The following is a 16,727-nucleotide window of genomic DNA, read 5'->3' on the forward strand; positions in this document are numbered from 1 at the left end:
ACTCAATTTTTACACCATCTAACCTGCATGAGGTCAAACTGAGAACTCATGAATAAGAGAAAAATGCAAGTGTTATTACTAACATAAAAGTACAAAAACATGTATATATGATATACCTCTAAATGCCCAATACATGAACTCAGCACATGGCTCTCAGGTCAGTCTTAGATTTGCTTTTTTTCACATATTTAGTAGATTATAGGCCCAAAACAAAAAATTCAAAATATTAGATTCACATTCCGAATAGCTGAAAGTGTCTGAAAAAGGGGGAGTGGCACTTTGTGGGTGTGGTTTCTGTAAGTACAACCCCAATTCCAATTAAGTTGGGACGTTGTGTGAAATGTAAATAAAAACAGAATACAATGATTTGCAAATCCTCTTCAAACTATATTCAGTTGAATACACCACAAAGACAAGAAATTTAATGTTCAAACTGATAAACTTTATTATTTTTGTGCAAATATTTGCTCATTTTGAAATGGATGCCTGCAACATGTTTCAAAAAAACTGGGACAGTGGTATGTTTACCACTGTGTTACATCACCTTTCCTTTCCTCCTAACAACACTCAATAAGCGTTTGGGAACTGAGGACACTAATTGTGTGTGTCATGACTGGGTATAAAAAGAGCGTCCCCAAAAGTCTGAGCCGTTCACAAGCAAAGATGGGGCAAGGATCAACACTTTGTGAACAACTGCATGAAAAAATAGTCTTAACAGTTTAAGAACAATGTTTATCAATGTTCAATTGCAAGGAATTTAGGGATTCCATAATCTACAGTCCATAATATAATCAGAAGATTTAGAGAATCTGGAGAACTTTCTACACATAAGCAGCAAGGCCGAAAACCAACATTGACTGCCCGTGACCTTCGATCCCTCAAGCAGCACTGCATTAAAAACCGACATCATTGTGTAAAGGATCTTACCGCGTGGGCTCAGGAACACTTCACAAAACCATTGCCAGGTAACACAGTTCATCGCTACATCTACAAGTGCAAGTTAAAACTCTACCATACAAAGTGAAAGCCATACATCAACAACATCCAGAAACGCTGCCGCCTTCTCTGGGCCCGAGCTCATTTGAAATGGACAGACGCAAAGTGGAAAAGTGTGCTGTGGTCGGATGAGTCCACATTTCAAACTGTTTTTGGAAATCATGGACGTCGTGTCCTCTGGACAAAAGAGGAAAAAGACCATCCAGATTGTTACCAGCACAAAGTTCAAAAGCCAGCATCTGTAACGGTATGGGGGTGTGTTATTTCAGCAAGACAATGCCAAGCCACATTCTGCACCTGTTACAACAGCATGGCTTCATAGTAAAAGACTGCGGGTACTAGACTGGCCTGCCTGCAGTCCAGACCTGTCACCCATTGAAAATGTGTGGCACATTATGAAGCACAAAGGCTCCGGGTTCAAATCCCACCCCTGCCACATTTCTCCATGTAATGTGGAGTTGCGTCAGGAAGGGCATCCGGCGTAAAACCTGTGCCAATTCAACATGCAGATCCACCTTGGATTTGCTGTGGTGACCCCAAGTGCAAAAACAAGGGAGCAGCCAAAGGGACTTACTATTATGAAGCATAAAATAAGACAAAGGAGACCCCGGACTGCTGAACAATTGAAGTCGTACATCAAGGAAGAATGGGAAAGAATTCCACCTACAAAGCTTCAACAATTAGTGTCCTCAGTTCCCAAACGCTTATTGAGTGTTGTTAGAAGGAAAGGTGATGTAACACAGTGGTAAACATACCAATGTCCCAGCTTTTTTGAAACGTGTTGCAAGCATCCATTTCAAAATGAGCTAATATTTGCACAAAAACAATAAAGTTTATCAGTATGAACATTAAATATCTTATCTTTGTGGTGTATTCAACTGAATACAGGATTTGCAAATCATTGTATTCTGTTTTTATTTACATTTCACACAACGTTACAACTTCATTGGAATTGGGGTTGTACAATAGATAATATCTTGACATTTTTCCCCAGGAGGTTTCCAATTCTACTATTGTCTATTTTAACCAAATAAAATGGCTTCTTGGGTGTATAGTTTTTAAATTTATGGATGTTCAAGGAACTTTTTTAAACCAAAAATTCACATTCCACATCCCCTGCCCAACATAGCGAGCCTCTGTCGAAATAAAAGGAATACATGGGAACTCAGCCACATGAGGTGTGCAGCCAGTACATTCTGAGTGCCGGTCTCAAGCCCGGATAAATAAGGAGGGTTGCGTCAGGAAGGGCATCCGGCGTAAAACAAGCCAACCCAACTATCAATCAATCAATCAATCAACTTTTTTCTTATATAGCGCCAAATCACAACAAACAGTTGCCCCAAGGCGCTCCATATTGTAAGGCAAGGCCATACAATAATTATGAAAAACCCCAACGGTCAAAACGACCCCCTATGAGCAAGCACTTGGCAACAGTGGGAAGGAAAAACTCCCTTTTAACAGGAAGAAACCTCCAGCAGAACCAGGCTCAGGGTTGCAGACAATGTCACTATGCAGACTAAGAATCGAATTCCCATACCGGATCGGTCGCGGCCCGGGTTAGCAATGTCCGCCACCGGTGCTGTTGCCCAACAGGGTGCCAGGGGAAATTGGGCTACTGCTGGGGGAAGACGACGAAGAAGAGGAGGAAAACACTGCCAAAACAGCAGGAGAAGAAGAAAACTAGAAGGGTGGAAATGAGAGTGGGGACTTTGAATGTTGGTAGTATGACTGGTAAAGGGAGAGAGCTGGCTGATATGATGGAGAAGAGAAAGGTAGACATACTGTGTGTGCAAGACACCAAGTGGAAAGGAAGTAAGAGCAGGAGCATTGGCGGTGGGTACAAGTTGTTGTACCATGGTGAGGACAGGAAGAGAAATGGTGTTGGGGTCATTTTAAAGGAAGAGTATGTTAAGTGTGTTGGAGTTTAAGCGAGTGTCTGACAGGGTGATGAGTGTGAAGTTGGAAATTGAAGGGGTGATGATGAATATCATCAGTGCATATGCCTCACAGGTAGGTTGTGAGATGAAGGGGAAAGAAGATTTCTAGAGTGTGTTAGATGAGGTGGTGGAGAGTGTGCCCAAGCATGAAAGAGTGGTGATAGGAGAGGACATCAATGGGAATGTTGGTGAAGGGAACAGAGGTGATGAGGAAGTAATGGGTAGATATGGTATCAAGGATAGGAATGGGGAAGGACAGATGGTAGTTGATTTTGCAAAAAGGGTGGAAATGGCTGTAGTGAATACCTACTTTAAGAAAAGGGAGGAGCACAGGGTAACATATAAGAGTGTAGGAAGGTGTACACAGGTGGACTACATTCTTTATAGGAGATGCAAGCTAAAAGAAATCAGAGACTGTAAGGTGGTGGCAGGCGAGAGTGTCACTAGACAGCATAGGATGGTTGTTTGTAAGATGACTTTAGAGGTAAAGAAGAAGAAGAGAGTGAGAGCTCAACAAAGGATCAGATGGTGGAAGCTTAAGGAGGAAGACTGTTGTGTGAAATTTAGCGAGCAGGTGAGAGAAGCACTGATTGGAGGGGAAGCAATTTTGGACAACTGGAAAAGTACTGCAGATGTGGTGAGGGAGACAGCTAGGACAGTACTGCGTATGACATCTGGACAGTTGAAGGAAGACAAGGAGACTTGGTGGTGGAATGAAGAGGTCCAGGAAAGCATAAGGAGAAAGAGGTTGGCGAAAAAGTTTTGGGATAGTCGGAGAGATGAAGAAAGTAGACAGGAGTACAAGGAGATGCGGCGTAAGGTGAAAAGAGAAGTGGCAAAAGCAAAGGAAAAGGCATATTGTGAGCTGTACAAGAAGTTGAATAGTAAGGAAGGAGAAAAGGACTTGTACCGATTGGCCAGACAAAGGGACAGAGCTGGAAAGGATGTGCAGCAGGTTAGGGTGGTAAAAGATGCACATGGTAATGTGCTGACAAGTGAGGAGTGTGTGTTGAGAAGGTGGAGGGAATATTTTGAAGAGCTGATGAATAAAGAAAATGAGCGAGAGAAAAGGCTGGATGATGTGGTGAGAGTAAATCAGGAAGTACAAGAGATTAGCAAGGAAGAAGTGAGGGCTGCTATGAAGAGGATGAAGAGTGGAAAGACAGTTGGCCCAGATGACATTCCAGTGGACGCATGGAAATGTCTAGGAGAGATGGCAGTAGAGTTTCTAACCAGATTGTTTAATAAAATCTTGGAAAGTGAGAGGATGCCTGAGGAGTGGAGACAAAGTGTGCTGGTTCCTATTTTCAAGAACAAGGGTGATGTGCAGAGCTGCAGTAACTACAGAGGCTTAACGTTGATCAGCTACAGCATGAAGTTATGGGAAAGAGTAGTAGAAGCTAGTCTTAGAAAACAGGTGAAGATCTGTGAGCAGCAATATGGTTTCATGCCGAGAAAGAGCACTACAGATGTAATGTTTGCTCTGAGAATACTGTTGGAAAAGTACAGAGAAGGACAGAAAGCGTTACATTGTGTGTTTGTGGATGTAGAAAAAGCTTATGATAGGGTGCCAAGAGAAGAGTTGTGGTATTGTATGAGGAAGTCTGGAGTGGCAGAGAAGTATGTCAGGGTAGTGCAGGACATGTACAAGAATAGTGTGACAGCAGTGAGATGCGCAGTCGGAATGACAGACTCAATCAAGGTGGAGGTGGGATTACACCAAGGATCAGCTCTGAGCCCTTTCTTGTTTGCAGTGGTGATGGACAGGTTGACGGATGAGATCAGACAGGAGTCCCCATGGACTATGATGTTTGCAGATGACATTGCGATCTGTAGTGAGAGTAGAGAGCAAGTTGAGTCTAGTCTGGAGAAGTGGAGATATGCTTTTGAGAGAAGGGGAATTAAAGTCAGTAGAAGCAAGACTGAGTACATGTGTGTGAATGAGAGGGAGCCCAGTGGAATGGTGCAGTTACAAGGAGTAGAAGTGGTGAAAGTAGATGAGTTTAAATATTTGGGGTCAACTGTAATGGAGAGTAATGGAGAGTGTGGTAAAGAGGTGAAGAAGAGAGGGCAGGCAGGGTGGAGTGGGTGGAGAAAGGTGGCAGGAGGAGGAGGAGGAGGCAAAAAGACAGGAGGCAAAGCTGGAGATGGCAGAGCTGAAGATGTTGAGATTCTCTTTTGGAGTAACAAGAATGGACAAGATCAGGAATGAACATATCAGAGGGACAGCTCAGGTGGGACGGTTTGGAGACAAAGTCAGAGAGGCAAGATTGAGATGGTTTGGACATGTGCAGAGGAGGGACCCAGGGTATATAGGGAGAAGGACGCTGAGGATGGAGCCACCAGGCAGGAGGAGAAGAGGGAGACCAAAGAGGAGGTTAATGGATGTGCAGGTGGTTGGTGTGACAGAGGAAGATACAGAGGACAGGGTGAGATGGAAACGATTGATCTGCTGTGGCGCCCCCTAATGGGAACAGCCAAAAGACAAAGAAGAAGAAGAAGCAGTTTTAAAAGCATCATGTGATGACATCATTCTAGTGGAAAAAAATATTTTCCTGAATGATTTATAAAAGTTGGCTGAAAGTGGGTCCAACCCTCAAAATGCCCTTTTTGGGGCCTTTGTGGGTCAGGAAGGAAAGGGTTAATATGGATGACCAATTTTAGCAGATGATGTTGTCTACCGGCACCAGGATCAAACGCTGTGTGAAAATCATCACAGGAAGCAAAGAAGCTCTGTCGATATTCACGTTTGCGTTCAGCGAGTACTCACAGAACGCAGGTGCAGGCCATGGCTGACATTTTGGGTGTGATCCCTGGAATCGACTGAAAGTTAACTTCCAACTTTTCAACTTCCAGGTTTCTAAGTAATGATGGCATCAAAATCAGATGAATGCCAGTGCTGATTTTTAGCATCACTGAACTTGGACATAAAAATAACAAAATAAAATTCAATCCTTCTGAAACATGTGCATGACAGAGAGAACAAGCGGTGCTGGCTGATGTCATGTGACGGCGAGTCTGACCAAACAGACGTCTTCCTTCAGCTCCCCTGAAGTGGACGGACGGAAGGTTTTAGTGCCACGAACCTCATCAATCCTGCTGTGTTTAGACGCTGTCTGACACGAGCTAATGGGGCCGACGTAAACACACAACGCAATGATGTCGCTCAGCTTTTAGATATAAGCAACTCCCTATTTTTTCAGGCTCCAAATCCATCGAGAATCAACTCAACAGGACAAATAACTAAAAACCAACAACTCCTTCAAGCAGCAGAGTTCATATCTCCACCGAAGGACAAAAAAAAAAAAAAAAAAAAAATTAAAAATCCATTAACAAAACAGTACAATGTAATTTTTTTGTTAGATACGAGACAATGACCACTCGAGATCCCATTACTGACAGCGTCATTTATGTTCTAGTACTGAGAAAAATAACTCCTGCATCTGTGTTTCAATTATACCAAAACTTAAAGAAGCCCTTTGTTTAACAGCCAACTACATTTATCCAAAAGTCACAAAAATTACATTTGGAAAAAAATCCTTTACAGGTTTGACAATTTCCACTTGAAGATGTTCTCAGAAACATCGTACTTATTGTATGGTTGCAGACACAGAATTCATTCATACAGTAATTAAGGCCAAAAACAGTAAAACCCAGAAAGAATTTTGTACATTTGAATTAAAAACAAAGCATTCTCTTCACTTAATAACTCAACACTTGTGACGCAACTGAGCTAGCGTGTACACCAACTAGCATAACTCAGTCAATACCACAAATTGCCAAACCAGCTAGCTAAGGCTAGTTAGCATGCAGTCTTGTTCCTCCTCTGAAAAAGAGAGCCTTAAATCAGAAGTGCCTAACTCCGTGGTATAACTCACAAACTCGCAGCTTAAAGCAGATAACCCGTAAGTTGGAGAGGAAATGGCGTCTCACTAATTTAGAAGATCTTCACTTAGCCTGGAAAAAGAGTCTGTTGCTCTATAAAAAAGCCCTCCGTAAAGCTAGGACATCTTACTACTCATCACTAATTGAAGAAAATAAGAACAACCCCAGGTTTCTTTTCAGCACTGTAGCCAGGCTGACAAAGAATCAGAGCTCTATTGAGCCGAGTATTCCTTTAACTTTAACTAGTAATGACTTCATGACTTTCTTTGCTAATAAAATTTTAACTATTAGAGAAAAAATTACTCATAACCATCCCAAAGACATATCGTTCTCTTTGGCTGCTTTCAGTGATGCCGGTATTTGGTTAGACTCTTTCTCTCTGATTGTTCTGTCTGAGTTATTTTCATTAGTTACTTCCTCCAAACCATCAACATGTCTATTAGACCCCATTCCTACCAAGCTGCTCAAGGAAGCCCTACCATTAATTAATGCTTGGATCTTAAATATGATCAATCTATCTTTATTAGTTGGCTATGTACCACAGGCTTTTAAGGTGGCAGTAATTAAACCATTACTTAAAAAGCCATCACTTGACCAAGCTATCTTAGCTAATTATAGGCCAATCTCCAACCTTCCTTTTCTCTCAAAAATTCTTGAAATGGTAGTTGTAAAACAGCTAACTGATCATCTGCAGAGGAATGGTCTATTTGAAGAGTTTCAGTCAGGGTTTTGAATTCATCATAGTACAGAAACAGCATTAGTGAAGGTTACAAATGATCTTCTTATGGCCTCAGACAGTGGACTCATCTCTGTGCTTGTTCTGTTAGACAACAGTGCTGCTTTTGATACTGTTGACCATAAAATTTTATTACAGAGATTAGAGCATGCCATAGGTATTAAAGGCACTGCACTGCAGTGGTTTGAATCATATTTATCTAATAGATTACAATTTGTTCATGTAAATGGGGAATCATCTTCACAGACTAAGGTTAATTATGGAGTTCCACAAGGTTCTGTGCTAGGACCAATTTTATTCAATTTATACATGCTTCCCTTAGGCAGTATTATTAGACAGCATTGCTTAAATTTTCATTGTTACGCAGATGATACCCAGCTTTATCTATCCATGAAGCCAGAGGACACACACAAATTAGCTAAACTGCAGGATTGTCTTACAGACATAAAGACATGGATGACCTCTAATTTCCTGCTTTTAAACTCAGATAAAACTGAAGTTATTGTACTTGGCCCCACAAATCTTAGAAACATGGTGTCTAACCAGATCCTTACTCTGGATGGCATTACCCTGACCTCTAGTAATACTGTGAGAAATCTTGGAGTCATTTTTGATCAGGATATGTCATTCAATGCGCATATTAAACAAATATGTAGGACTGCTTTTTTGCATTTGCGCAATATCTCCAAAATTAGAAAGGTCTTGTCTCAGAGTGATGCTGAAAAACTAATTCATGCATTTATTTCCTCTAGGCTGGACTATTGTAATTCATTATTATCAGGTTGTCCTAAAAGTTCCCTGAAAAGCCTTCAGTTAATTCAAAATGCTGCAGCTAGAGTACTGACGGGGACTAGAAGGAGAGAGCATATTTCACCCATATTGGCCTCTCTTCATTGGCTTCCTGTTAATTCTAGAATAGAATTTAAAATTCTTCTTCTTACTTAAAAGGTTTTGAATAATCAGGTCCCATCTTATCTTAGGGACCTCGTAGTACCATATCACCCCAATAGAGCGCTTCGCTCTCAGACTGCAGGCTTACTTGTAGTTCCTAGGGTTTGTAAGAGTAGAATGGGAGGCAGAGCCTTCAGCTTTCAGGCCCCCCCTCCTCTGGAACCAGCTCCCAATTCAGATCAGGGAGACAGACACCCTCTCTACTTTTAAGATTAGGCTTAAAACTTTCCTTTTTGCTAAAGCTTATAGTTAGGGCTGGATCAGGTGACCCTGAACCATCCCTTAGTTATGCTGCTATAGACCTAGACTGCTGGGGGGTTCCCATGATGCACTGAGTGTTTCCTTCTCTTTTTGCTCTGTATGCACCACTCTGCATTTAATCATTAGTGACTGATCTCTGCTCCCCTCCACAGCATGTCTTTTTCCTGGTTCTCTCCCTCAGCCCCAACCAGTCCCAGCAGAAGACTGCCCCTCCCTGAGCCTGGTTCTGTTGGAGGTTTCTTCCTGTTAAAAGGGAGTTTTTCCTTCCCACTGTCGCCAAGTGCTTGCTCACAGGGGGTCGTTTTGACCGTTGGGGTTTTTCCGTAATTATTCTATGGCTTTGCCTTACAATATAAAGCGCCTTGGGGCAACTGTTTGTTGTGATTTGGCGCTATATAAATAAAATTGATTTGATTTGATTTGTTCAGAACAATTCTTTGAGGCTGGTTTGAAAACAAAAATTGTCTTCTGTTAATATTTCTTCATGAGACAACATTAACTCTTTACCTAGTTCGTAATTTTTATAAAATTTTACAAAATTTCAGTCTTACAGTTGAGAGATGGTGTATTGTTGCTGGACAATTAGCACAATTAGCTCAACACAATAACTGCAGTAGGATGTGGAAAAATTCACCACGTGACCAAAGTTTCAGCCTGTAAACGCATGAAAACTAGCGTAAACGCTAACTGTATGAAAACTGCCCACCACTTGACTGACAAGGGTTTCTAGTGGTCACTGGCCACTTTTAAACGATGATCATGCTAAGCTAGCCCACCATCATTCTGGATGATGACTCTTGGGGGGGGGGCAGAGTTTGTGTGAGGTCTTGAACGCTACATTTCCTGTCTGTCGAGGCAGAAGGTATTAGTGACCTGAACCGGGCCGACCGACATCCATCAGCTTGTAGACGACGCTTTCAAAGTGGGATCCCACTCAGATAAACAGTCTGTCCACCCACCAACCAAATCTCTCACACACACACACACACACACACACAGAAGCTGCAGTGATACACACATATGTGCGCGCACACACACACACACACAGAAGCTGCAGTGATACACACATATGTGCGCGCAAGCACACACACACACACAGAAGCTGCAGTGATACACACATATGTGCGCGCACGCACACACACACACACAGAAGCTGCAGTGATACACACATATGTGCGCGCACGCACACACACACACACAGAAGCTGCAGTGATACACACATATGTGCGCGCACGCACACACACACACACAGAAGCTGCAGTGATACACACATATGTGCGCGCACGCACACACACACACACAGAAGCTGCAGTGATACACACATATGTGCGCGCACGCACACACACACACACACACACACACACAGAAGCTGCAGTGATACACACATATGTGCGCGCACACACACACACACACAAGCTGCAGTGATACACACATATGTGCGCGCACACACACACACACACAAACACACACACACACACCAAGATTTCTTCCCTCAACATGAAGCAAAATGTGACCAGAGTCAAAAGAAATTTCAGTTTTAAAACATTTGTGTTTGTTGGGAACAGAACGTCGATCATGAGGAAATAAACACTTGAGGGGTTTTTTTTGGTCGACTTCTCTGCAGAACCACTGTAACTGGGTCACTCTGGACCATGAACTGCCTGTTTGAGATCCTGCTGCAACACTTCAATGGAAATCAAGTCAAGACTTGAACAAGACCCCTTCAACACCTCAGTGTCGTTTGTTTTGAAATGTTCAGTTGCATCTCAGCGCCATCATCCGTCACAAATAGACCTGTTGTCTGCTGTGGATCTTGTGGAAAAGGAAGCAGTGACTTGAGTGGTGTCTACAGACGGAACTCAGCACAGTGTGCGGAAATCGGGTGAAACACTCAAAACAGATGGACGGTTTGGAGACAAAGTGACACCAGTCAGAGAGGTGAGACTCAGATTGTTAGAGCACATACAGAGAAGGAGTGCAGTGTATATCTAGAGAAGGATGGTGAGGACAGAGCCAGAAGTCAGGAGGACAAGAAGGAGGCCAAACAGGAGGTTTAATGATGTGGTTGGTATTCCACATCAAAGCCATTTTGTGGTTTTGGTCTGATGGTGTCCATTTTGTTTCATTTCCATTCAGCTCTTGGGATTTGGAAGAACTGTGTTTTGAAACTCACCACAGAAGCTAAAATGATTAATATGCAGTGGTGGGCACAGCTAACCAAAAGGTTAGCTTTGATAACTGTTAATCCGCTAATTGAAAGTTAACTTTTATAAAGTTAAACCGATAAACCCCTAAAAAATTTAGCGGAAGCTACAGATAAAGCACAACCGATAACTTTCAGTATTGACTCTAGTGCACTGGCAGCTACTGACACAACAAGCCAGCATTTCTGTGTCAGATCAGCCTTCTCTCAGTAAAAGAGACCTGGTGAGCAGAGACACAGGAAGGGCAGCAATTAAAAAAAGATCATTTATTTTCACAGCCATACAGACGTATCACAGGAGTCATGCACAGCAAGACAGTTTTGACTTATGGTTAAAATTTTAAACAAACTAATTCCGGACAAGTTATTGAAATTAATGTCACCTCTGTCATTTTAGAAAGTAAAAATATCAGCTATATGTTTTAGTTTTAAAGTAATGCACTCATTTTTAAGGTTTTAGCATTTTACAGACACACATGCCGAAAAGCATTATGGGAAAATTAGTTTTTTCCTCCTCCTCTTTCTTTGTGTCTGGTAGCCAGGTCTCCTCTGCTGGTGGAGAATTAAGTTCTACCTCTCAAAGCTGTCTGTCTGCTACAAAAGATGTATCAGGCAGGCACTAGAATGTATGATTCAGGCTTTACAAATGTGTTTAACTGTTAAGCTTTGCCTGCAAAAATATGTTAGCGGTATAAAAGTTATCGGAACTAAATTTAGCTGAACTTAATTGGTCCACTGATGGTTTTCAAAGTTAGCTGAAAAGCTAATCTGCTAACAAAAAAGTTAGCTTCGCTGGTTAGCGGAGTAGCAGAATTGTGCCCACCACTGCTCATATGAACCCAAACGCGGCCAACACTGGAGGACACATTTAACTCGGTTCATCTCCTACCTTCGGCGGAGGTCCTCGGCCACGGTTGCTCGGCAGCTGAACAGGTACGCGCGCAGTGACTGGAGCTGCTGGCGCAGACGCAACACGGTGCTCAGAGCCTCACAGTGCTCGTACAGACACGGGTTCAGCTGCTGGATGTCCAGCAGAGGCTCCTCGTAGACAAATTCCAGGAACTCTTTGGCCTGCTTGGACACCTGCAGGCAATTATTTCTATGTCAAGCTAAAAGGAACAACCTCCACATGATGTGACACAAAACACGTCACAAGTGTCTCTGTTCTCATGTCTCACTGTGAACCTTCTGTATTAAACCATTTACCCATTAGGGGGCAGTTTAGAGTAGAAACCTTAAGTGTCCAATGACAATGACCGAGGAAAAGTACGTCTAAACTCTCAAAGTGTGGTCGAGGTGCGGTTTTCCCACCTTGTGCTTGTTGGTGTCCCAGTTGTGCAGCAGGCGTGCTGGGATGAGGAAGGAGTTATCCTGATGACAGCTCTGACAGTAGTACCAGCCACTGTAACAGCAGACCTTCGCCTTACCACGCGAAAGACCCACAGGCCGCTGACAACCTGAGGACATGCACAAAGACGTACAGGTTATTTAGGAACGTCTCAGGTACCATAGGACACTCAGGATGACACAGAGAGGTCCAGATTATTTGGGCATGAGGAGGGGAGGGATACAGGGTATATCAGGAGAAGGATGCTGAGGATGGAGTCACAATGCAGGAGGACAAGAGGGACGCACAGCAACACAAATACATATCTAAAAGCAAGCTGAAGTTTGACCTTGACCTCTTTGATCAATGACTGATCCGAACCAGAATGAAACCACTTCTTCCCACCCACAGTTCTCAAAGTGCCCCAAATCTCTTTGTGGCACTAAAAACCATGTCTCTATGTTGAGTTCACGAAATCGTCCTCAGGCCTCCTGCAGTCACAACACTCAGGACTTCAATGGCAAAGCCTCCTGGAGACGGATTCCTGATCTCATCACGCTGACAGCTGTCCCACTGTCCGCTTTGTCTACTCACCTCTTTAAAGTTCCGTCTTCACCCAAACACTTCCCAACTTAACGAATGATCTCACACTCACATGCAAACAGACGAGCGCCACGTGACAGGAACAGGTGTCCCTTATCCACACGATCTACAAAGACACGCGAACACGGCGAGGAAACGCAGGCCAGGAAGAAAAGAACAGCTAGATTGAAATCTTGGCTTTGAAAAGAAAACTCACAGAAAGATACAGAAAATAAAATCAATATAAAAAAGGAGTTTTTATAATAAAGTTTTTTTTTCATGTATTAGCAGAAAAATGTAAAGATGTAAAAACAAGACTAAACATTAATAGTTTCAACTACTTTCAGACGAACGAAGAATGAGAAAGAATCAGGAGGAAAAAGAATTTTACAAAGGAAAAGGTAAGAAATGGAGAAAATTTATAGCAACTTTGATCTCAGACACTTGGATCTGATTTCTGATCATCCAGATCAAAGTTTAATCCTACTGAGCTGGATCCTTCCTTTATGTGACAAGGACCTGTGTGATGTCAGACTTTGGTGTGTGCTCGACGTAATTTCTCAGAATTCTAAGGCTGCGGTTAAAATATCTCCTTTATTCCTCTTTCAGCACAGTAACAGCTGCTTCTTCTGGTCCTGCTCTTTTCTGCGATGGAGAGACAGAGGGACAGAAGCAAAGATGAATGGGAATTCAAATGCAACGCAAAGGTCTACTGATTCCACCGCGGCGCTCTGTAGTGGCTAACTTTGACCTGCCCGGCGAGAGTGCACGGAGGAGAGAGAGAGACACACAGACAAACAGACAGAGCGAGGGATGACATCAGGGAGAGAGAGCCGGGAGCTTTCATCTGGCCACCAGCGGTTCAAACCGCCACTCCTCAGAGAGGACGGGGGTGTATGTGTGCATGATGCACGTGTGTATTAAAAGACAACGGAAGCTTTGATGTGTCTCATTCACAGCGTCTGAACACTCAAATGAAAATGTGCACAGACGCAGAGTGCTTTCAGAAAGATGGGGGGGGGGGGGGGTACTGTCAATCGTTTGATGTGAACCCTCCGCTGTCTATTCCCTCATATCTCCTGATTCATACTCCAGCTAAAGCCTCCTCTGCTGGGGGCCTGAGAACCTGCTCCGGTACCATGGGGGGGTCACACAGCGTGCTTGGTGTGTGTCTGTCATGAGGACAAAGACAAACCACCAAGGACTGGAAGCCGCCTGATAATCTGACAGTTATTATGGAGTAGGTTCTTTGGTGACCCCCCATCCTCACACCCCCACGTCTCAGAGAAAACGCATCATGATAAAATGTTGCAGAAGTTGCCGCCCTGCTCCTCGCCTTATGGTTTGTCTGTTTGTGCACCGACTGCAATTACAGATCAAGTTATGTTGTAATCATGTTTTGGATTTCAGGTATGACAGTCGGTGACTGTTCTCAAATATACACTTGATCTTTTGTCGACTTGTAATTGTAGATAAGCTATTCTTCAACATTTGTTTCAGAAATCTATCTCAATTATTAAATTTATCTATCTAATTATCTAAATCTAAATTATTAACATTTTTTAGATGATGAGGATTTTAATTCCAGTGGCTAAATACATGTTTTCACAGACAAAGAATCCAATCATGACCAATCATAAATGTGACTTTATCTACATAAGTAAGTCCCTTCGGCTGCTCCCTTTTGCACTCGGGGTCGCCACAGCAAATCCAAGGTGGATCTGCGTGTTGAATTGGCACAGGTTTTACGCCGGATGCCCTTCCTGACGCAACTCCACATTACATGGAGAAATGTGGCAGGGGTGGGATTTGAACCCGGAACCTTCTGAACTGAAACCAAGCGCATTAACCACCTGGCCACCACCCCTGCACTTTATCTACATAAGTACATTTTTGTAATTAGGACAACTGGATTCCTTGACACTGAAAATATGCATTTAGCAACTGAAATTAAGATCCTCATCATCTCTAATAATAATAATAATAATAATAATAATAATAACCTTTATTTAACCAGATAAAAAAAAACCCATTGAGATCAAAACCTCTTTTACAATCTAAAGATGAGATATTGAAAAACTCCCATTTTAAGCCACCATTTTTACAAATCCAAGATGGCCACCGCAGTTGCTTCTGGGGAAAATTAATAATTCATTCAGTGATTGGCTATTGCACAAACGTCCCAAAAATGCATATTGTTTACTAATCTCCACCCAGTTCCAATGAAATTACATAACCTGACTAATATGTGGTTGTCATGTTACCAATTTTGTTCTGGTTCATAAGAAATACTTGATATGAACCAGTGTTTTAAACCACAATTTTTGTTCCCCAATTGGTTTGTTATGAGCAGACTTTGTATTTTGAAGTTTCTCATTTTAGGGCCCCTTCACACATCGTGCGAATTTGGTCGATTTGCGCAGAAAGTGCGCATGAAGCAGGAATCGTGTGCAATGTGTAATTTTGTAGCTGCCTCCAACACCTCATATCTGTTGCTACAACTTTTGCGCACACCAACGGCTGAAAGACAGAGTGTGCGCTGTGAGAGCCCATTGAACCCTCTCGTGGCAGGTGTCGGGCCAAATTCCATCTGACACGCACGAACATCTAACACCGCTCGCTTGGCACTTAGAAAATGTGTGGCCAATCGCACTATTAACACGACAGTTTGCATCAACAGTCTGCAGACAATCACTGTTGAGCTGGATGTGAAATCTGTCTAAGTGCCCCACAACTGTGAAGTTGCCAAGTGTACATGTGGCGTGCCAGAGTACTGGCTCCCCCCACCACAAATGTGTGCATGTGTTTCGCCCCCTGCAGGCGAGGCATCTCCCAGCTGATCACAGAGTGACATCTTGTGTGCTGACAGGACAGGGGGTGTGGCTGGCTGCCCCACAGCTATTGGGACATCTGCAGTTCGGGACATCACAGCTGCAGCACACGTCCCATGTTGTGACGGACACGCACGTGTGTGTGTGCTTGTGTGGAAATACATAAAAACATATATCACTTCACGCTCCTGTAACAAGACAGTGATTGTAGCGCAGTGGTAAAGTTTCCGTCTGGTAATCAGAGCATGTGGGTTCGAATCCCGTGGTGTTTTTTTTTCCTTTTTATTTAACCAGGGTTATTTAACAGCCCCTTCATGACTGTACGTCTGTGACATGGATCATCTACAGAGGAACAGACGGCTCATATTTGTATTGCCCGCTTGATAAATGCAGTGTTTTTATATGGTGTGTGGGTTAATTTCATTTTAAATACGTCCATCCCCTTCCTCATATCAGGTAGGTTCCCGCAGCTTTCACAAGACAGCGATCATAGCTCAGTGGTAAAGTTTTTGACTGGCAATCAGAGCTTCTGGAAGGTGCGGGTTCGAGTCCTGTGGGTGGCATTTAATTTCTGTTTTTTTATTATTTCAGCAGCTGCTGTGAAAAGCTGCTGTGTTCCTCCGTGCACAAAACTGTCGCAACATGTATTTTTTTTTTTCTTCACAGCAGCTGCACAATGTGGTTACACACCGTGCAGCAGCTGGCAGTGTGTTCCTGCGTGCACAAACCATCGCACCGGCATCATGCACGCCTGCCCATCGGCGCAGTGTTTCGTGGTTCGATCATTCGAGCTGTTCCGCCGTGAGTCGACCTGAGTTGTACTTTATTCTCACTATGTGTGAAGGGGCCCTTTGTTTCAAACTTAAAATAGTCATTCCTGGACTGGTTAGAACAAAAAATAAACCAAATAAATACCAGTTAATAATGTTCCATTTAAGGCTGTGACAACACAATATGTATCTTTTGGACATTGTAAAAATGTATATCAATATTGGCTATACTCCAGTATTTCAATGAC

The 16,727-nt window shown here is 43.0% G+C and overlaps 1 protein-coding gene across 1 annotated transcript in view; it reads right to left on the bottom strand.

Moving 5' to 3' along the window:
* plekhm3 (pleckstrin homology domain containing, family M, member 3) overlaps positions 1 to 16,727 on the bottom strand; it is a 44,284-nt gene that overhangs the window by 15,855 nt on the left and 11,702 nt on the right. The window contains exons 3-4 of the mRNA XM_034186499.1: positions 12,281 to 12,426; positions 11,859 to 12,052 (exon numbers count right to left, since the gene is read on the bottom strand). Of these exons, the coding sequence (XP_034042390.1) occupies positions 11,859 to 12,052; positions 12,281 to 12,426 (340 nt within the window). The remainder of the gene's footprint in view (positions 1 to 11,858; positions 12,053 to 12,280; positions 12,427 to 16,727) is intronic.

The sequence above is a fragment of the Thalassophryne amazonica genome, chromosome 14, assembly GCF_902500255.1.
Source record: "Thalassophryne amazonica chromosome 14, fThaAma1.1, whole genome shotgun sequence".
Classification (NCBI taxonomy): domain Eukaryota; kingdom Metazoa; phylum Chordata; class Actinopteri; order Batrachoidiformes; family Batrachoididae; genus Thalassophryne; species Thalassophryne amazonica.